The sequence below is a fragment of the Zingiber officinale genome, unplaced genomic scaffold (genome assembly GCF_018446385.1).
Source record: "Zingiber officinale cultivar Zhangliang unplaced genomic scaffold, Zo_v1.1 ctg219, whole genome shotgun sequence".
Taxonomy (NCBI): domain Eukaryota; kingdom Viridiplantae; phylum Streptophyta; class Magnoliopsida; order Zingiberales; family Zingiberaceae; genus Zingiber; species Zingiber officinale.
This window is the reverse complement of record NW_024589896.1, coordinates 148,913-170,627: the sequence shown is the minus strand read 5'-3', so window position 1 is coordinate 170,627 and position 21,715 is coordinate 148,913. Positions and strand designations below refer to the sequence as shown.

General features: G+C 34.9%; 1 protein-coding gene across 2 annotated transcripts; it reads right to left on the bottom strand.

Moving 5' to 3' along the window:
* Positions 1-1,208: 1,208 nt before the first annotated feature.
* LOC122036816 (L-arabinokinase-like) lies at positions 1,209-17,904 on the bottom strand. 2 transcript variants are annotated; one of them, XM_042596239.1, is made up of 30 exons: positions 17,753-17,904; positions 17,519-17,653; positions 16,425-16,532; positions 16,255-16,323; positions 16,031-16,114; positions 15,772-15,848; positions 14,827-14,893; positions 13,361-13,418; positions 13,212-13,279; positions 13,074-13,136; positions 11,193-11,246; positions 10,993-11,095; positions 10,788-10,897; positions 10,583-10,702; positions 9,977-10,033; positions 9,336-9,508; positions 9,093-9,258; positions 7,228-7,311; positions 6,540-6,665; positions 5,726-5,856; positions 5,571-5,652; positions 4,230-4,317; positions 3,807-3,850; positions 3,635-3,730; positions 3,476-3,552; positions 3,074-3,292; positions 2,782-2,947; positions 2,325-2,396; positions 1,590-1,793; positions 1,209-1,441 (listed from the first exon to the last, which is right to left on the bottom strand). In XM_042596239.1, exons 2-30 carry the CDS (start codon positions 17,633-17,635, stop codon positions 1,316-1,318), a joined length of 3,009 nt encoding a protein of 1,002 aa, XP_042452173.1. In that variant the 5' UTR covers positions 17,636-17,653; positions 17,753-17,904; the 3' UTR covers positions 1,209-1,315. The 2 variants fall into 2 exon arrangements, with proteins under 2 accessions (XP_042452173.1, XP_042452174.1); XM_042596240.1 differs by lacking the exons at positions 17,519-17,653; positions 17,753-17,904 and adding an exon at positions 17,035-17,431.
* Positions 17,905-21,715: the final 3,811 nt, after the last annotated feature.

The window sequence follows — 21,715 nt, the reverse complement described above, 5'->3', positions numbered from 1 at the left end:
TTTTTTTTTTCCGAAAAAAATTATACATAAGGGCAAATTATTTTGTCCGTTAGCAGGGTAATCTTGCCCGATTTGCAACATGCATGCCTAAACAAAAAATCCGAACTTGTTAAGAAATCTTGAGCGAATCAATCCAAAAGAACTCCAACTAAGAATTGCTATGATATATTTTTTCGATGATCGTGGTTCCAATGGAGTACGAGGGAGCTTTGAGGTCGAGATACATTTAGACTTCGAAAAATAGACCAAACCCTTGAAAGAGGAAACGAGAAGATGCAAACTCCAAATTCTAGAAAGAAGATTTCCGATCGAGTGGAGAACTATAACAGCATGCATTACCCAGATAACTAGTATGGGATTTTGATTTTGATTTTGATACGAATTTGAATTTGAAACAAGCAACCTCCCTCAATTTTTTCACATAACACTTGATTCAAAGCATATTTGATACTCGTTAATGTTTGTGCTTCCGAGTTTATTTGGCTGTAAATAAATAAGATGTTTATGAACAATATTAGAGTTCACCTATAAAATTTTCGCTCAATAATTGCAGCAAAAAGGTGAAATCCTCGCCCCCGGGAACCCACCGATCAGACCCACGGCCATTGTACTGAGTTTCGACCCGGTGGCCTCATTGCAACAACTCCTGTCCCATGCCATCTCGAATGATCCACGGGGTCAAATTTTCACTCAATAATGAGAGGGAAGAAAGTGGTTAGAGGGATCCTAAACCTGGGTGAGGTGAGATAGCCTGACTTTCAAATTGGTCAGAGTTAAATCGACAGGATGATAAAAGTTGCCATCGAGAATCAATGAGAGTATTTCTTCGTTGATACAAATTGCACCATTTCTTTTAAAAATAATCGATGCAAATTTGATGATAAAAAGGAAATGTTAAAAAATATTTGCCCGTTAATGAATTCTTAATAGCTATTAAAAAAAAACCTTTTACGTACGAGGGATACTGAGTGCCAATTAAAAATCAAATAAAGATTAAAATAAAATAAAATAAAAACCTTTTAAATAGGCAACGTTTATTCGCCTAGATAATTATCGAGCCCGCTAATACAAGATGGTTCTCACTGGCTCGTAGATACAGTTATTAAGCTTAATAACTAGAGATTCAAAATAATTTTAACAGAGTAAACTTATTGCTATTTACACATTAGAAGAGCAGTTTTTTTATATGAGCCAAGGACTAAAATATATACATCCGAAAAACAGAATTTTTATTACCTTCAGCATTACTAGTCTTGAATCTTAATTTTAGGTTCAAAATAGTGCCAAAATGGATAGGCATGAAGTGCTAGCTAATTCACTGATCACTGAAATTGGAAGCTCGATAGCGGATTTTTAGATAACCAAACTTCCCAGCACCTGGCGATGAGCCTTCGAAGATAATAGGCAGGTAACCAGTTTCAGCTTTATATCTCTGCTGAATCTGAAACGAATAGAACATCCAAATTAATAAAATTGATTCATTCCTTTGGAAATCGGAGGCCAATACAGCCTGGTTGCTACCATGGAGTCTCTCCAATCGAAAACTGTTTAATTTCTTATCAAACAGATATCGACACAAGAATCCTTACCTCTAAAATTTCTTCACTACTACTAATGCAGTTCCGCCCAATGACACAGACCGAGCCACCTGAGCCGCCGCCAGTGATTTTTGCACCAAACAAACTCATGCCTCCATCACGTGACGCTCTGCGATGCTGCATCTCTTGCACTAGCTTCACAATCCGTTCAGTGCCGTCCGAACCAAGTCCACACTCACTGTAACTGTAATGGCACTGCAAAAAGAAAAGAAAATTAACGAAACAAGTACTGCATTCAGATCACAATATTTTAAAAACAGAGATAATTTAGATAATGGTATTGTATACCCACCATGCTATTTTTCAGTTAGATAAATAAACAAGGTGGCAAAAAAGGTGAATACACTCGCCCCCAGCGCCCCCGTCAACCTGTCCCAAGACTAACACGGAGGAGGTAAATCACGGACGACTACTAGCCTTTGGAATAATGACTAGCACATAAGGAACACCTCATGCGTTAGCCACTAGACCCATCCGAGGGGACGAGATCAATGGCTAGGTGGTGAAGTGATAAGAGTTTGAAAACTCTAGGAAGCATTTTGAGCCAGATAAATCTACATGCATTTAAAAAAACTATGGGGCTGGTTTTCTCTTTCAAAAAGAACAAAGATTCAAACAGCTTGAACCCAAAGAATAACACTTTTGAGGCGAGAGAATAATAGTTCTTTTTGTGGTCTAAACGCAGTCAGGTACCATAAAAGCAAAGAGTGCTGAATTTAAGTTTACCTGATACATAAGTTGACCTAGCGATGAAAGCTGTTGATCTGAATTTGTGGCAGTTAGTAGTGCTTTGAAGGCCTATGTGTAGACACAAGAATCAAGAAACAGAAAAAATATGTTATTTGCAAATTGGTTGATTTAAATAGGATTGAAGTGCAAATACATAAATAGGTAAAGATGCTACAAAATTTGACCAGCTATCTAAGCTTGGATAAGCTTGGAAAATTACCAAAAATATTAGTACTAGAAAAACTTATTAGAGTTAAAACTGACTTTGCACTAATTAGCGATAATTTAGTTGGAATTAAATTAAAACAAGACAAAGGAGGAAAGAGAAAGAAGGTTTTATCACAAAAAAAATGAAACAAGCGCCACACTTTAAGAAAACAGCCTCAATCAAGAAGAGAGTGACACACACACACACATATGAAGCAATAAGTACTTCAATTAGAAAGAGAAGTACCTCAACTCGGAAATTTTCATATATTGGATGTTTAGTAGGAGCTTTAACAGCATAAGTTCGCTTGGGATCAATAACAGTTACTGTATCATTATGGTCAGTATATTTTTCTAAGAAAGATTCTCCAGTTATGTGCTCAGGAAGTTTCTTTGCATAAACAGCTTCATATCTGTGAATAGAAAAAGATATGCATGGATCAAAATTCAACCAGAACATATCATACTTGAAGAAGTTGAAGAGATGGTCAATTTATCCTCCAAAAGTTGAAAATAAGGACATGCAGTGTCCACCTTACCTATGAGTTGAAATATTACATAAGTAATCTAATGAAGCTTCTTTCTTCAGAAGGTCAATTCCATGCTCTTCATACTCATCTGAATTAATTTCATCAACTTGCTGGTTGGAATTCAAGTTAGCCAGAGAGTGAGATAACAACGAAGAGGCTGCAGATTTGATCATTTTCCGCCCCATAAAAGTTCCTATTCTCACTGATCCATAATCAGTCCCACCAACACTAAAGCAAAGATTAACAGAAGTTCAAGAATAGTTTTAATCTCAGGGCCATGCAGGAGTAAAAATTTAAGCATGAAATAATGGAATAAAACAATAACTAAAATTTTCAAATGGACATTGTAGTCTCCAGAATATTGAAGATATATATAGTTAGATATGGTTCAACAAACAAAAATGTAGATACCTGTGTCGGACTCCAGAATCAAGACCCCAAAATCGGATGTGACTTGGAATTGTGACCAATTCCTTTACTTCTGCAGGCTGCAAGAGAAAATATTTAGAATCATACTGTATCACCCAAAGCATATGAAACAGTTGGTTAGCCAAAATTAGGAATATGAACCTGGCAAACCATGGCAAGCAGTTTGTCAGTTTCACCACAAGCAGATGTCATTTGGTCCATTACACCACAGGGAGCCCCAACTACGTGATTCTCTACCTGCTCGAGACTAACTTGCTTAGTATACAAATGTAGGATGTGCCAAAATCATCAGAAAATGTCAATATCACCATACCTTTTGACAAAGCAATGCAAGCTCCCTTGGATCAAGATTTAGTCCTACATAAGGTAAATAAAACTCCTGATGATGAATTCAAACAGGATACAGAGATGCTTATACAAAATTTGTGGTCTATATATTCACAGAGGTGATGGACATATGAAAATAATATAGCTCTGATAAACCAAGGAATTAAGAGCCAGTATGTATCAGCTACCATACTACTGTAATATAGTATTTCACGTTTTCATTGAAAGAAAAATTTGGTGGCCTTGTTGTTAGAAAAAAAACAAAAGAAATTTCTGGAGGATGGATGCATTGGTATGATCAGTTTGTTGTACACATGACTGGAATTAGACCGGCCAATATGAATGGCAATACGACATTTGAATTCTAGTCTAATACCAACATGGTTCAGCATCAAGTTTAAATACTGACCATGAGCAGCAGCAATACCAGACATGGTGGCCACTTCCACTGATGCAGAAGAAGAAACTCCTTTTCCCTCTGGGACAGCAGAAGATATCTGCAGAGTTCAAACGAAATAGAACAAGTTAGAGGGTGACAAAAAGACATTCAGGATGAGTAAAGAGAAATCTCTCTCTTTTAGATCCGTAAATAGAAATCTTTTATATAGCAAAGAATTTGAAAGCAATTTCCAATACACCTGCTGAAAGCCATCTCATTTATATATTTTTAATGTGCTATTTTTCTTTTTCTTTTTTTTGAAGGGGAACCTTATCACAATGGTAAAGTTGTTGTCATGTGATCTAGTGGTCATGGGTTCGAATTGCAGAAACAACCTCTTGCAATGTAGAGTAAGACTGCATACACTAGACCATTCCTCGGGACCCACGGGAGCTTCATGCACTGAACTACCTTTTTTTTGTTATTTCTTATTTTTTGTCAATGAAAATTAAGGAGGCCAAGGATGAGGTGACATGGAGTATGTACAATAAGAAAATTGAATGATTTTTGAATGGGGAAATTGAGAAGGCAATAAAGTTGAGAAACAATGTATACACAAGAAATCCATGTGGGGAGAGAAGAAATGGATGGGAATGGGAAATACGAAAAGGCAAAAGTCAAGCAATAAATCTAGCTAGAGCTCAAACGTCTTAGGGAGCTATGAGGTTAAAATGAACATTTTTTCCTTGGTGTAGAATGGCGAAGAGTTCTGATCCTTAAGCAACAAGCATTGACCATCATTATAATTTGGTAGTACCCAATCATCATCTCAATGATAGATGTGAATCTCATTGCAATGTTGTGCCAATTTCCAGTGTAATTGACCTATGCAAATTGATTAACACATTAAGAGACCCTAGACACCGCAGATCTTGTTGAACACTTGATCATATTTTAAGAAAAAAAAATTAAAAAAGACTTAAACCTAGGAAAATTCAGAGGAAAATAAATCAACTGGAAAATTGTCTGTCTTCCAAGTCCACATTTAACAGTAGAAGAAATGATTATTTTACTTATTAGTTCAAAGATATTAATTAAAAATTAGTAGATATTTAATCATAAGTTCCTAAACAGTCATGTAACCAATGCAAGCATCAATTACAGATAATAGCAAATTAGTACACTATTTGCATCCTTTACTAAATTACCTTCTTTATGCACTCAATCATTATAATATAGTTATGAAATACTTTTTTCCCATATTAATAACAATAATAACGAACTCACACCAATAGCCATGATATATACCATATCAATCGTGCTGGTATGCGGGATTATAATATCACATATCCAAAGAGTATTAAGTTATACCAGTATGCTTAAACTTTCAGTAAAACGCAATCCAAGCTCAGTCATTAGGACAAGAATAGTTCCAGCAACATAGGCAGCCCACCTGGGAAGATAACATTTTAGTGGGGCAATAAAAGTTATCAAATAACCAATTTCATGTAAAGAAAATGTCTCACTTCTGAGATGGATCTTGTGCAAAATACTTTTTGGCTTTTTCATATGACATTGGTTGTTCACCATCCATTAAATCTGGTAGATCCATATCAAAGGTTGGTGCTCGATTGCTCAATTCAGACCCAAAAGATACCTACATATCATCGGAAGCAACAACATTACCATACGCATATTGTTAATCAACATTACAGTCATGAAACTTATCTATAGTAGATAAGGTTCCTACATATCAATTATCGCCTGCACTGGCTTATAATTATTAATGAAATTTGGCAGATTTTCTGGGCCTTTGTGATCTCATTATTTAGTTTCTTAGATTAGCCAGTAAAGTTGAGAAATACCAAGCTGATGATTCAGGCAATTGGAAGAGTCAGTCAATATAGATAAATGGTGCAAGAAAAAATGGAAACAATTTATTTTTATGTAGCACTATTTTAGTAAATGTTCCAACAAAACGGCTTTCTGGTTCTAGAATAACCTTCTTGTCTGTCTTTTTTAGACAAAGGTAAGCTGACAACCTGCTCTATCCGTAGATGTAACAAACACATCTATGAAAAGTAACTTAATGTTCCTTCCAGAACAAATCAGCTAGTTGAAAACATTTTCTGGTAATCTGTTTGTTACATTGGACGTAGCAATTTCTTTCCATCCAGATTGATCATTTCCAACCAACTATTCTAATTTTATTGACCAGGGTGTATAAAAAAAGGAATTAAACATTTTTATTTTAGTACTTTCAAATTTATTTTATGCATGACAGCTTATAAACTTTTAAATGAAATCACAAAATAAGAAAGAGCAGGTTACTAGGCATACAATTTGCAGAACAGGAATAGGTCCTTGTCCTTTAGCTCGTTGTCGTGCTTGAGCATGTTTCCAGAGCTTTTGCTTGTTAGGTTTGCTCTTCTGAACAGCAACATGGCAGGCCTCTCTAATAGGCATCTGTGCAAGGAATTTTCAAACATACAAATGGAAATAAGAAGAAAATAAAAAAGCAAGAACAGAGCTGCATCCATAGAGTAAACTAGCTCAACAAGCTAATAATGCAGTTAGATAAATCATCTCATTTGATATCTTTCCAATAAGTTGGTTTCTACTCGACCAATTAGAATAATTGAAATGTTCAATGACTCGCCGGGATGAAGGAATCATGAATAGTAGCCATGTAATTTCATTCAAAAAGAACATACCTGCATTTCGGCAACATATGGTATGATAAGAAGCATCAAGTTTATATAGTCCATAAAAGCATGAATCAATCTTTTTCACTTTGTGGAGAAACATATTAATAACTTGTGTGCTGAAGAAGGGTTTTCACAGGAAACATGTATTCAGCTCAGCAAAAACACAAATGTGCCTCAGCAGAACTCTTGCTTCATTAATGTGAATGTTAGAGATGAAAATTTATGCAGCTTCACCCAGTAAACAAAGCACAAGTAACTATCTCTATTTGGGCAACAAAAAGTGTTTAGATCCATGTGTCCGCAATGGCTACATATATTACCTGCAAAACAAAGCTCCCAGAATAATCAGCAATTCCTCCCATAACATCCAATCTTCCAGGTGCTCTAGCAACATAAATTTCTTCCTGAAATTGCACCAAGAAAACACAGAAATGAACAGCTGAACTTGGTTTAACACTGATCAATTTACTTGCCAATATAACATTGGGAGGAGAATACTCTATGCTAAGTTTTAAACACACCAATTAAGAATGCAGATTAGATAAAACCCCAAGTATGTGTAAAGAGTTGAGTGTCGGATAACTATTCTATTTTTTCTGAAAACGCCTAACTAAGCAATTTCATTCTCCATGGCTAAACATTCTGCTTTGGTAGATATGCATTTACTGCTCCAACCAAATCTTGGTGTAAGAATTGCTAGGCTTGGTATGGCATACCCTTCATTTCTTTCAATATCCAGGATAGGTTGGTTACTTGGTTTACTGGTCAATATCAGAGCAACGGTAGCCCAATAGATTCTTAAACCAGAATCAAATTATTACTAAAGTATTGATTTTCTGCAACTAAAATTGCAAACTTCTGAAGTTTTGTGTCTTGAAAGCCTAAAACTACATTGCTTAATCATGGACAGTTGTGGTATGTGGGCAAGTTTATTGTGTAAACAGCTGCTACTGAAATTTTGTGGACTTGAAAATGAATAGGATGTTCATGAATAAGCTTGGAGCTCATCTTGACAAGAGCTTAGTTATGCCCGTTTGATAATATAAATCACCTACAACAAACAAACTTGAAACTAGTGAGCTAGGTAAATTACTATTATGAACAAAGATTGTAAAAAAATTATGAATGAACTTGTTCGTTAATTTGTTTACATTTATTCTTTATTTTTTATTCAAATACATAAAAGAATATACTAAAAAAATTATTTAAATTTTATAGTATGTTAATAATGATGCAAGTTTCATTTATTAGATCAATATTTTACAAAATTAGGACAATAATGTTTTAGTTGAGCTAAATAAAAAGCTTGAGTTTAGCGGACACCACTTAGTGGGATAAGATTTTGTTGTTGTAAATAAAAAGCTTGAGCTCAATAAGATTTCTAATAATCAGACTTGCAAAATCTAGATAAGAAAATGAACAAGCAAGCTATAATCAAGCTCACTCAGCCTGACTCATCTCATTTACACCTTTAGAATTTTAATATGCAGAGTTTAGTTCACTTAAAATTGAAGTGTCTATAACCAATGTAAATCACATTGATACAGATGTATAAATCATATATAAACAGGGGTCTGGAAGCAAATTCCCAGCGGTGAGAAAGCATAGGGAAAAGAAACACAATATGGAAGAGAAGACAACTTTCAGAAGGAAACAACATATGGAAGGAAATTATATATCGCATTTCACAGTAATCTTGAGAAACAAGAATACATGGCAAACCCCCTCAGAGGAGCAATAACTAAAACAGAAAGGTCAGGCAACTACACAATTACTAATTATCACTAAAGAGTGATGCAAAACAAAATTCAAAATAGTATAATGGATGGAAGTTAGAACGATGAATAGCCATAAGTCTATAAAGGTGAGTTTACTTAAGATGGAAGAAATCAGGGGAGGAAGGAAAATAACGCAACAGATGTTCATAATGATGAGGGTCCATATGTAATTTGTGAGCCATTCTCTCCCTGACTTTCCATCAAAGTAAACACAGTTTAAGTGTATAATAGATAGAGCTAGATGAGCACTTTTCTCATATGAGCAGAACAAGAAATACAATGTATCTTGTTTGATATTTAGAAAAAAGCCAGAAAAAGATGAGAGATTGTAGAAGATTTTCATAGGCAGAGTAGCTGATTTCAGTCCAGAAAACACCCACAGAAGATAGATAGAATTGAAAACTGACCTCCCAGTCAAAAAGTGTTGCAGCAGCAACTCGTTCTCGTATTTGACGCTTTTCTGAACTCCTTGGTTCGGTAACAGAATTTAATCCTGATAAGCTCTTTAGAAAGGCCATTGTATCAGGCAAGCCATGCAATTCACCATGAAGTATCTCAAAGTCTTCAAAGCGCCTTCATTTGGACGATCAATTGATTACAGCTTGCATAAATGTAGTAAATTATATGAAATCTGGTAAAAGGTTACTCACGATTCTTGTACTGAACTTTTTCCATTTGTCCGAGTGTCCACTGACGCAAAACGAAGCCCAACTTCATTTTCAGCCAGTGAATACCAGTCAGGTATACTAATGTCTCTTCCCGGAGCTCTTTGCAGTTGATATCCAAGCACTATAGCGTCACGGAGCCACCTAGCTCCACTTAACTGGAATTGTTGAAGATGAAACTTACCACAGATTCACAACATGAAACTAAAAGAAAACAGAACTGATGAATGAAAGCAAATTAGAGAGATCATAAAATAATGAAAATGCTCAAAAACATGCATTTAAAAAAAATCCTTCTCTCTGAATCAAGACCATTTCGAAGGTAATGACTTTTCTCATGTACCCACAGTTTTCATTTTAAAACAAAGTTTCAATATTACCAACTACAGAAGATATTTAAGGCAAGGATAAAACAGAAATTCAAAGATACAGTGATACTAATATTAACAAACTCAAGATATTGTCAGGGAAAAGTTGTACAACATAAAAATGGAACCAAATGAAAGGAAACAAGAAGATATAATTTTCCTAAGAGAAATTAATTAAAAGGCTTGTGAGAAAGGAACATCAATGAGAAATTTAGTCTTCACATATGTTCAATAGGTTGCTCCTTTCATCAAAGATACCTTTTCTGAAGCATACTTTTTTCCAATAGCAGTATCTTGCAGTATGCTAGCTACTACCTGCATATAGATTAAATGTCAGCTCCCAACTGACATACAATGTGCAATATTAATGATAACAGATGGATGATGGTGTAATCTAGGAAAAAAATGGAATAAATAAGACATCAGTATTTCCTTCGAAATGGAAATTTATTATCAAAAAGAGAAAATGTAAATGATAGATTACATTATCATTTAGGAAATAGTTGAAAATACCCAGTATGTTCTGTGGCAAAATTTGAACCGCGGTCATTAAACTGAAAATATCCAATTCCATCTTAGACCACATCTTACAATTTTCTACCCACAATATTTGTTATAAATGAACAAGCAGCATGCTAATAGTTGAAATAGTTGAAAATACCCAGTATGTTGTGTGGCAAAATTTGAACTGCGGTCATTAAACTGAAAATATCCAATTCCATCTTAGACCACATCTTACAGTTTACTTCCCACAATATTTGTTATAAATGAACAAGCAGCATGCTAACTTAAATGCACTGTGTGGTAGTGAATGGAAAAGGATAGCATGCATGCCGAACAGTGAAAATTGAAGACAGGATGTACCTCACCACCATTAATTCCTCCATCATAGCATGGCTGCAGAGTTAGTGCACGCTCAAGATAAGGAGCCCAGTGCCCAGTGAGCAAATCCCTTCTAATCATCTCCACACCACCTTGGTAATACTAGTTAGGAAGACCATAAGATCAACTCTTTGGAATTTAACACAATTACATGTTCCACATAACAAATATGATCAAGTGGTAGAACCTCAAGCATATTGCGCAGAAATGGCTCTTCATTAAAATAGTCTCTGCGAACAAAAACAAAAGGTAGCTTATATGCCAAAGCTTCACTGACAGTTCCATATCCGATTTTACCTACAACAATAGAACAGAAAACATGAATACCATGCTTATATATAAATTATAATCACCTAGAGAAGCAATTTAACACATGATAACATATGTATTACCAAGCATGCAATCTGAAGCGGCAATTATATCAGGTGTGTAGGCATCCTTTGCAAGTTTTACAAAATTTGGAGGGAGCTCTTGCTTGTCAGAGGCACCGCAGACCTGCAACAGAATTACCATGGGAGAAATAATATCATCCATATATGAAATATACACAAATAAGTGAAATCTCAGTTCTAAGACTACAAAATTAACATACCAGACATAGCCAACCATCCGGTAACCACTCTTGCTTGAGATTCCATCCCGCTGGCTGGAAAAAATGGATGTAATCATTATGCATTCAATAGTGATTCACTAAACATATCCAAAGAAAAATCAAATAAACATAAAAGCTACAGTTGGAGTATGCCATACAATCTAATTTTGAAGAACAAAAAGTTTGGCAAACCATTTTGGTGATTGTCAAATTGAGGTTTGTATTGAATCATTTTGGTGATTTTTTGAATTATCAATCATAACCAAACAGATGAATATAGAAAATTATAAATATGCTGAAAAGAATTCTACTCTGTTCATAATTTTTTTTTATATTCTATTTCATACCATACTATTATATGGAGTAAAGTGAAACTGGTTCAAATATAAATATAATATATGTTTGTAAATTAAGCAGGTATCAGCGTAAAAATTGTTGTATATCTTCATTAAGAATTAAAATGAAATGGGCAATAAGATGTTTCATCCTCAAAAGCATTTGTCTTAAAGAATAATTGTTAACTCAACCCTCACCGTTGACTTAATATCATCAATGCTTTAGAAGAGTGAGAGGCAAGCGGACCATGCTAATTGAAGAGAGGAATGAAAGACGACTTTGGCATGACATGACTTCGAAGTCATGATTAGCTTTATCCTTACTCTCATTTTTGTATTGATGTGAGAATTGTTTCATTTTACATACTAATTGTGAATCATAAAATTCTAGCAACTAATCATCAAATTTTTACCATATGACTAACAATTGAGGATAAGGATTATCTCAGACAAGGTAAGAATATCAAATATTTCTAGAGGATAATATACATTTAACATTATTTATGAAAATCATATTTAAGAACATTCAAATGTTTCCTTATATGCATGGATGTAGAAAAAGTGGAGGAGAACCAAAAGAAACTAGAGCTTTGAGATTCTGTATTAAGCGAGAAAGAAGCCAAATGAATGATGAGTTATGGATTTCTCTCTTTCCAACAACAAGAAACTGTGAGTTTCAACTATATGAGATTGGCTATTCGGACCACATCCTGAAATTGAACTTTAGATAAGGATATACCCCTTACATCCTCAATCCTATATGTTTCAACTTCACTTCAAAATTTGTTAGTCATTTTTAAGCATGTTACACATCTTAGTTAAGTCTATCAATATATGATCAATCAGAGGTACAAGTAACTGTACCTACTCTGATATAAGACTATTATTATTTATTAATTGATAATATTTCTGTTCTCTATTACACAAACTTTGTGTATATATTATCTCCAAATTGACCAGTACTCAAACCCACAATGCCCCACCACCTTATGAAAAAGAAGTATAACGGTAAGGATAATGAAAGATAAGCATGGAAATCATATATATTTTTTTATGAAGTCTACAATCAAAATTCAATCTGCTGCATCAAAGAAATAGAGGAAAAGCATTGGGTGTTTACTATACACGTTCAAAATCCAAAAGCCAACTCAAAAATAAATTTCAGGATTTTAGAAACTTGATACTATGAAGAAAGTATAAAAGAGAAATTAATAGACAGAAGGCCTTAATTATTAGAAAACCAATCAGTTTGTATATGACATCTAATGAAGTTTAAATTAAAATGGAAAATAGTTAACCAAAAATTTCAAACAGAAGCACTTTCCTTCAAATATAATACTCCCAAAACACACCTAGAATGAGAAAATGGACAATTCACAAAGTGTTAGATAGAATAGGAGTAAATTACATACTCCTGTATCGACCTAGTCTTAGATTAGATTAGTTAGTCATTCTGGAGCCTAAAAGTAAATAGATTACATTCCTGCTTCCATTTAAACAAAAGATATCAAAATTTTCAGTGAAAACAAGAACATGACTATTGTACCTGACCGCCAAAATTGAAGATTACCACTTTCACATCATTTCCAATTCCTAATTGCTCCCTGATCTAATACACAAGAATCTCAAGGAATTGACATACTAAAATAATCAATTGAAATAATTCTCTTTAGAAATATTGCACCTGTGTGCGAGATTTATGCAGCCTCCTAACAACTAGAGGAACATCAATAACATCTCGAAATGCTGGCACTGCAGGTAAGGAAAAATTTCCCTATTATTCTGATGATATTCAAGTAAAGCACACTATCCATATGGTAGGTCATTACGTACTGGGGCAGTAACCAGGAAGTCGGAGCAACAATTCACCATGAGAATAATCTTCTGCTATCTGCAATAAATTCCAAAAGTCCACATTTAGCATGCCGAAATTTTTGCACACCATCTTCTATCAAAAAAACTCAGAGACATCTTCAGCTATTCATCGTTTCCATCTAATTATTCTGAATACATATGATCAAGATTCATGACAAAAAAATATAGTTCACAATTCACATGACAAAAATTTCAAGTCTTTTTTTTTTTGGAGCAAAGAGGCTGAGGCCCAACATATTGTATTTATTTCAAAGAGTTAACAGTCATGTGATCTCTAGTACAAGTCTAATGAATCATAAACTTCAGAAACATATCACTATAGAAGATCATTAGAATTGCAATAGAAGCAGTAACATGTATACTGACATGGTTCTGGACAAAGACAAGACAATAGGGTGTAAAAAATCATATATATCCATCCAAAATTACAAGTTATATGCATCTGGAACAACAAATATAGAGAAACATGCATTCAGAGACAATAAAGACAGAGATACATCCAACAAACAATTACTTTTTTTGCATTTGACAACCCTCTAGTATTGAGAGGCATATTCATGTCATCCAGTGGAAGGTTAAGTAAGCACAAGAAATGAAAAGAAAATTACAAATTCTCATGAGTATTATCCATGCAAAGGGTTTTAAAGGAGTATAAAACAGAAAACATAATTCTAATTCTTTGATTAGGATCCCATAAATTATTAATGTATATAAAGATAAGACCAAGCAGTTCATCAAAAATGATATAGCAAAAAAGTAACAGAAGGGATAAAGAAAGTCAAGAGTAAAAATAATTACACTCAATTTCAAGCAGCATCTTGTAAGCCACTAGAAAGAGATTTGTTCAAATTTATACAAGGATGATCAAAAAAAATATTTTCATTTATCATGTACTACTAGAATTACTGTAGTTGGCACTTCTAATATTGTAGCAAAAGGTGGAATCTGCCACCCAGGCCCCACACGGTCGGCCCCACGACCATTTGTGAGGAGGTAAATTGGGATGCTATAGTTGGTTAGTGCGGGGGAGGGCTTTTTTTCCTCAGCTTTGACGAGATTCGAACCCTTGCCCTATTGTAGCAACTCTACCCCACACTAGCCAACTCAACCTTGCCCCGGGGGCCGTTGGCACTTCTAAGATGATTTACTTGGAGGTTGCAAAAAAATAATGGTAGGTTTGAGAAGAAGTGTTTAACAGATTAAACTAATGCAAAGATGGTTCTTGAAAAAAGTTTGTTACTACATAGTTCATATTTCAGCTATGTAAACCATACAAGAGAAAACAAAAATTTAGAAATTATTTAAAAAAATTAAAGTAGCAGAATGAGAAATAAAAAATATTCTAGAACTAGTAATAATACCAAGCATCTGAATTGTTAGAGATAAGTTTTAGTTAATTTCAGATGATAATAGTGAACAAACACCTGCCAAACAATTGAGCGATGGTGACGACCAGTTTCCATTACATATTCTGCATATATAAAATCCCAACTGCAAAATAAAATATAGAGTTATGAAGACACAACATACTATGAATAACCAAAGCAAATAAATAAAAAAGATGATACAATTTCATATATATATATAAGGATTTGATATGCTCCCCACCTTATGCGGTGTGCACACCTAGCGTAATTTTTTATTTTTTAGAGCTTAGGGTTTATGGTATAGTATTTAGGCTAAAGGAAGTGAAAAACAATAAAAATACACTAGATGTGTAGCATAAATAAGGTGGGTAGCATTTCATTCCTCCCTGCCTCTCTCTCTCTCTCTCTCTCTCTCTCTCTCTCTCTATATATATATATATATATATATATTGAAAGAGAGAGAGATTTTAAGGATCATTAATATAGTATACAACTTAGTTCAATGTTTAAATCAGTACAATGCACATTGACAATATATATATTCAAATAGGTGGAAGTATACAAGTGTGTATATACAGAACTGTTCTTCTAGTGCTATAGGTAAATCTCAGGGATGAATGTAGTAACATAAACAGAATAACACAATTCATATGTTCAAAGTGGCAATATCATTGCAATGCAGGAGGAGATCTTGAGCCGATCAATGCGGCTCTGTTGTTCTATGAAGCATCAACATTATGATTTGGTGTTCTTTTTTCTACTGGTTGATTCTATCTCTCACAAACTAATAGTGAAAAGTATCAACGCTAGTTATATGCAATTTTCCATAAGCTAAAGATTGTTGAATTTTTTTTGTCAGATCATTTCTCTCATCTTTAATTTAGTCTATTGTTATGTGGAAAACATTCCTGGCACTCATTGACAAGTATGAAATAACAATTGCAGAGCCAATATTTATTGGAGATAAGAAGCGTAATTGAAGCACAAAAGAGTATTAGAAACCTGAAGTTGGTGACACAAACAGAACGAATCCCAGCATCTGCTGCTGCACGGCAAGCTACAGGAACAACATCTGAGACCTACCTTAGATTAAGAAGCGGCAATCATAATCTAGATCAAAAAATGACCAAAAATCCCTCCAAGTAAAACAACAGTTAAAGTAAAAGATGACTTTCTTTCATAGATGTGAACAAAGCGGATAGAAAATCAAGAAAAACATTTATATGGTTATGCACTAATGTCAATGAATAAATTTGTGTACCACTAGATCAGCTTTGATGAAATTCAGCCATTCCACTTCCGTTGCCAAAATTGAAGCCCGAGGTAACACTGCTGTCTCATGATACTGCAAGAGGGAAATGATGACAAGAATACAGTTGCTGATAACTAATTGTTAAAAAGAGAAAACAATATATGCATGTCTCAGAGTCAATCGGAATGAAATTAAGGTACAGGAACCATATGCCCCACTTATTTCTCTAATACCTTTTCCAAGGAAGCAAGACGATCCACAGTTAAAGCATCAGCTTGAACTGCACCACAATCCAACAAAACCTGCAAATCAAGAACTTCCATCATACTTTTATTGCAGTTTCCATATTGTGCTAAGCATATTAATCTTGATAAGATTCTATAATATCTTAACTCAGACTAACCTTTCTTAGGTGGAGATTGGGCGACTGTATCTCGGTCGTGAACACAAAGTCTGGAGCACCAGTTACTACATGAACATCGTGCCCAGCAGCTATAAGATGCCGCACAACCTGCAACACAAGATGTTCTATAAGCATATGCAGAGGAAAAGCAGAGGAAAATCCTTCGTAAACTCTTTCTGTTAAGATTTATTTATATGTCTAAATTAGATGGTGCTACAGAAGAGAAAATCATGTTAAGGCTGAACCAAGATGAAGTCCAGTAAGTCTCTCAATATTATGCAATTCCTCTTAGATTAAACAACCTTCAAATTCCATGTGCATTTAATCCCCAAAGCAAAGAAGAAGCTTAATTTTAGATTGAAATACCAATCTAATGCCACAGTTCAGTTTTATTTTTTTTTTCCAGCATCCCAACTCGGTAACTCCATTTTTGGCACCTGCTAGAAAGATCCTGACTCCATTCCGCTCCATATCCAGTCAAAAAATCTCTCTTTTTTTTTCCCAATCCGTCCGGGACGACCGCCGAATGAACAGAACTTACAAAAATCCGATAGTTCAGAGGACAAAAATCAAAAACCAAAGAAGTAAGAGAATACGAGGATCTCCGGACCTCAACAACACGAGTAGCGTGGCCAAATCCGTGTCCAGTCACGTAATAAGCGAAGACAAGGTGCTCCAAGGACGCAGAGGCTACGCTATGTCCATCCTCGATCCCCATACTAACGAAACCTTAGAAATCTTTGATCAATATTAAATTATCCCAAGGACAAGAAAACCGAACACCGCACGAGCTTTCAGGAGCTCCTCCGCTGTCTCCCGAGTTCATCGGGCAATAAACGCAATCAACCGCCAAGTGACGCCGCATCTGGCACCACTTTTTGATTCTTGTTCGATCCCTTCACGTCATAAAGCAAGCTTCAAGGATCTCGCCATCATCTCCAAGATTCGTGCAGATGATGGATCTCGGATGAATCACCGTCTCCACGATTCGAGCAGATAACTCAATAAATACAACAGCAAAGTAAACAAACGGAGGAAAAAGACAAACGAGGGAAATGACGACATTGAGGACTTGCGAGGAGTAGAGACGTTACGTCGACGACGCGGGTGGCGTGGCCGAACCCATGGCCAGTGATGTAGTAGGCGAAGACGAGACGGCGGCCAGCGTCCCTGACCCCTAGCTTTGTCTCCAGCAAAACGGCGGGCGCCATCGATGGCGACGAGGGAGACTGGATAAATGGAGCACCGGTTGTTAATCCACAAACAAATCGCAAAGAGAAAGAGAAAGAGAAAGAGAGAAGCAATAAAGTCAAATTAAGCGTCGTTGCCTGATTCGAATGATGATTGCAAAAGAAATGGAAAAAGGTGGAGAAATGTTAGTAGCTTCGGAGTCGTCGATAGAACCTATGAACAAATTGAACATTAAAATAGGAGATATTTTGCTTAAAATAGGAAATCAAGGAGATTATGCTTATCCAAATTTCAAAAGCAACAATCGATGATGTCATCCGCAATCTGCGCAAATGGATGCTAATGAAAGATAATTAAACTTAAAGATGATACGTAAAATAATAGAAATTAAATTTTGGCTGTTGGGAATGAAATATAAAGGAATTCCAGATTGTGAATTTATTATTATATATATTCGCTTAATTTAGAAGGGAATTTGATAGGGTCAAAATTTTATATAACTTTCATAAGGTTGTGACCACAAATCTAGCCCCCACTTGTTAAATGGGCACATATCATTGGTAAAAAAAATTTCATGATCTCTTAATTAATTTGACGATCTAAATTCCCTATCTTCTTGACTAACGAGGTTAATGATAAATATGTAATAAACAGGGAAAAGAAGTAATTGCTTTCTTATTAATATTAGTATTGGCTAACAAATTTATTTATACAAATATGGTAATATATTATATGATATATATGATAATAACAAATATAAAAATAATGATAAATATGGTTGTGATTGCAATCCAAATATAGTAAATCATCAATAATTGAAATCAATTTATGATTCTATCTAGAACATGATAAATCTTCTGATTATTATTCTGGACTGTTATCCTTGTACAAATTCAACAGGATATTCAACACGTTGAGTTTGGTTGTCAATCTATGAAACCGTTGTCAGGATAATGGTTTAGTGAAGATGCCAGTAATTTGATCCTCTATGGAGATGTATGAGACTGATAGTTATTTAGCTACTACATGTTCCTGTACAAAGTGAAAATTCATCTCCACATGTTTTGTGCGAGTATGAAAAACTGGATTTGCAGTATGATATGTTGCTCCAATCTTATCACACTATATCTTAGGTATAATATCGATAAAAAGATGTAATTCTAAGAGAAGGGATTGAAGTCAAATGATTTTAGACGTTACATTTAGCAGCTGCTTTATATTCAGCTTCGATACTGGATCGAGATATAGTAGATTACTTTTTAGAATGCTAAGAGATAAGATTTTGTTCAAGAAATATTGATATCCTCCAGTAGAACATCTGTCTTCAGGAGAGTCAGCCCAATCTGCATCACTAAATGCATTCAACTCTCATAAGGAATGTCGATATAAAAAGAGACCATGAAGAATATAACCTTCAAGATAACGAAGGATCCTCTTAACTCCTTTCCAATGTTGTTCAGTGAGAGAGTGCATATATTGACAAGCTTAATTGACAGTAAAAGATATGTCAGGACGTATGATAGTGACATATTGTAAGGCTCCAACAATACTCCGATATATTTGAGGATTGGCCAAAGCAGGAGAAGATGAAGGTGCAAAAAAGTTGCCTACAACAATCGATGTTGAGACAGGATGTGCATCATCCATCTTGGCCCGTTAAAGGATTCTAGTAATGTATTTGCTTTGTAAAAGGAGACAACCATCCGGATTTGAGAAAAGTTCAATACCAAGAAAGAAACGGGTCATACCAAGATCTCTAATAGGAAATTCTTGATTAAGAAAATGAAGTAGAGAAGTGATGCCTTCTTGATAATTACCAGTTAGAAGAATATCATCCACATAAGTAAGGAGAAAAAGTATAGAGCCGACATTGCACTTATAAAATAAAGATGAGTCAGTTTTTGAGCCAGAGAACCCTTGAGTGTGTAGTCAAGTAGAGAGACGATAAAACCATGTACAAAAGGCTTGTCGAAGATCGTATAATGATTTCTTCAACTGACAAACATGTGTTGAAAGTTGTGGATGAATAAACCCAGGTGACTACTCCATATATACAATTTCCTCAAAACGACCATAAAGAAAGACATTGGAAACGTCTAATTGGCGTATTGGCTAGTTGACGCTAATAGCTATAGATAGTAATAGTCAAACGGTTGTAATCTTAATAACCGGACTGAATGTATCATTAAAGTCAATACCTGGTTGTTGATTAAATTCTTTTGCCACAAGACGAGCTTTATATCGCTCAAGAAAGCCATCAGCACAATACTTGAGGCTGAAGACTCATTTGGAGCCTACAATATTCATGGAGGCAGTGCGAGGAACTAAGCACCAAGTCCTATTACGAAGGAGAGTATTAAATTCTGTAGTTATCGCAGCACGCCAATTTGGATTCTTAATAGCATGTGTAAAGCATGTAGTTTGATAAATTTTGAAGAGACCACTAGAGCCCGTGGAAGGAGATATTGAGTGTCCTCTGGTGGACATCGTGCATAGATATCACTTAAGGGAAGTGTGCACCAAGGAACATCTTCATCAGAACCACTTGTCGAAGAAGGCAAGGGGTAGGCTGGGAATGGGAAGATGCGATATGTGGCATATCCAAGGAAGGAAGCAAATTATCCTCATGATTGGATGATGTGTTAGAAGGATCAAAAGGGGATGCCTCAAAGAGTGGCGGAGATGGAGCTGGACCCAAAATACCATTACCTTGTATATCATTTTCCGGTAGAGGAGATGAATGTTACATGCTTGTTGTAAGGGTAGGTGGTACCAAATATGTGCTACTTGTCTTGGGAGGAGAAGATGAGCATGCTACTAAAAAAGGGAATAGAGACTTATAAAAAATAACATGATAAGATATATAAATCCGCCCGGTCGATATATGTAAGCAACGATACCATGATGCAAATTGCTATAACCAATGAAAATACATTGTTGTGAACGAGAGTCTAATTTATGTTTAGAGTATAGACATAACCATGGATAACATACGTAACCAAAGACTCGAAGAAAAGTATAGTCACGAGTTCGATTATAAAACTTCTCTAGGAACACTTTTGATCAAGTAACGGAGTGGGAAGATGATTTATGAGGTAAATTCCAGTGCTAACTGCTTCATCTCAAAAATTTTGAGAAATAGATGCATGATTAAGAAGAACTAAGGATGTTTCCATTATATGTAGATGTTTTCTTTTTATAAAACTATTTTGTTTAGGGGTGTGGGGACAAGAGACTTGATGAACAATTCCACAAGAATCAAGACGACGATAAAGATCTTGATAGTCACCTCCCAATCAGAATGAAAAGCAAGTATTTTACTATCAAAATAACAGTCAACTTCGTTTTAAAAATGACAAAATATGTCACGTAAATCAGACTTTCGATTCATAGGATAGAGACAGATAAACTTGCTAAAATGGTCAATAAAAGTGACATAATTATAGAAAATCTTGATTTGATAGGATAGGCATAGGGTCTCAAATATTAGAATGAATTATTTCAAGTAGAAAATTAGAAATATAATTAGATGGAGAGAAAGGTAACTTGTGACTCTTGGTTTCTAAGCATGTCTTACATAAATGAGGTGATGAGATAAATGAAGTAGGTAAATCAAATTGATTTATGATTCGTTGAACAATACGAAGAGAAGAATGACCAAAACGAGCATGCTAAACTGGTTTATTAGTGCGTTCACCAATAAAAACTTTAAAAGAAGGACATTGATGATAGTAGAGATCATTTTTAATCTTGGCATGAAGTAAAATTGCACATGTCGTTCTAGCTTTTACAAGATAATGATCATAATGAAATTCAAAGAAAATATTGTTGTCAAGACTAAATTGACATGTAGAAAGCAAGATTTTAGTAATAGATGAAACATGATAAATATTGCACATGACTGAAAATGTGTGTTTCCATAGTTAACAATTTATAAACCTGAGTCATCGCCTACCTGTATCATATCTGAGCCACAATAGGGTAAGATTTTTGTAATGATGTGATGGTTTAGCATGACATGATGAGTTACTCTAGTATCAAGATAACATTCCATAGGTGAAGATTTTGCAAGAAAAATGATGCTAGAACAAATTTGTGGT

Excerpts from the sequence above, each read along its gene's own strand:
- LOC122036816 (XM_042596239.1), bottom strand. The coding sequence starts at position 17,635 with ATGGCGCCCGCCGTTTTGCTGGAGACAAAGCTAGGGGTCAGGGACGCT. Across the intron at positions 9,509-9,976 it reads AAAAGTATGCTTCAGAAAAG|TTAAGTGGAGCTAGGTGGCT; the intron begins GTATCTTTGATG and ends CAACAATTCCAG. Across the intron at positions 2,397-2,781 it reads ATGAAAATTTCCGAGTTGAG|GCCTTCAAAGCACTACTAAC; the intron begins GTACTTCTCTTT and ends GTCTACACATAG.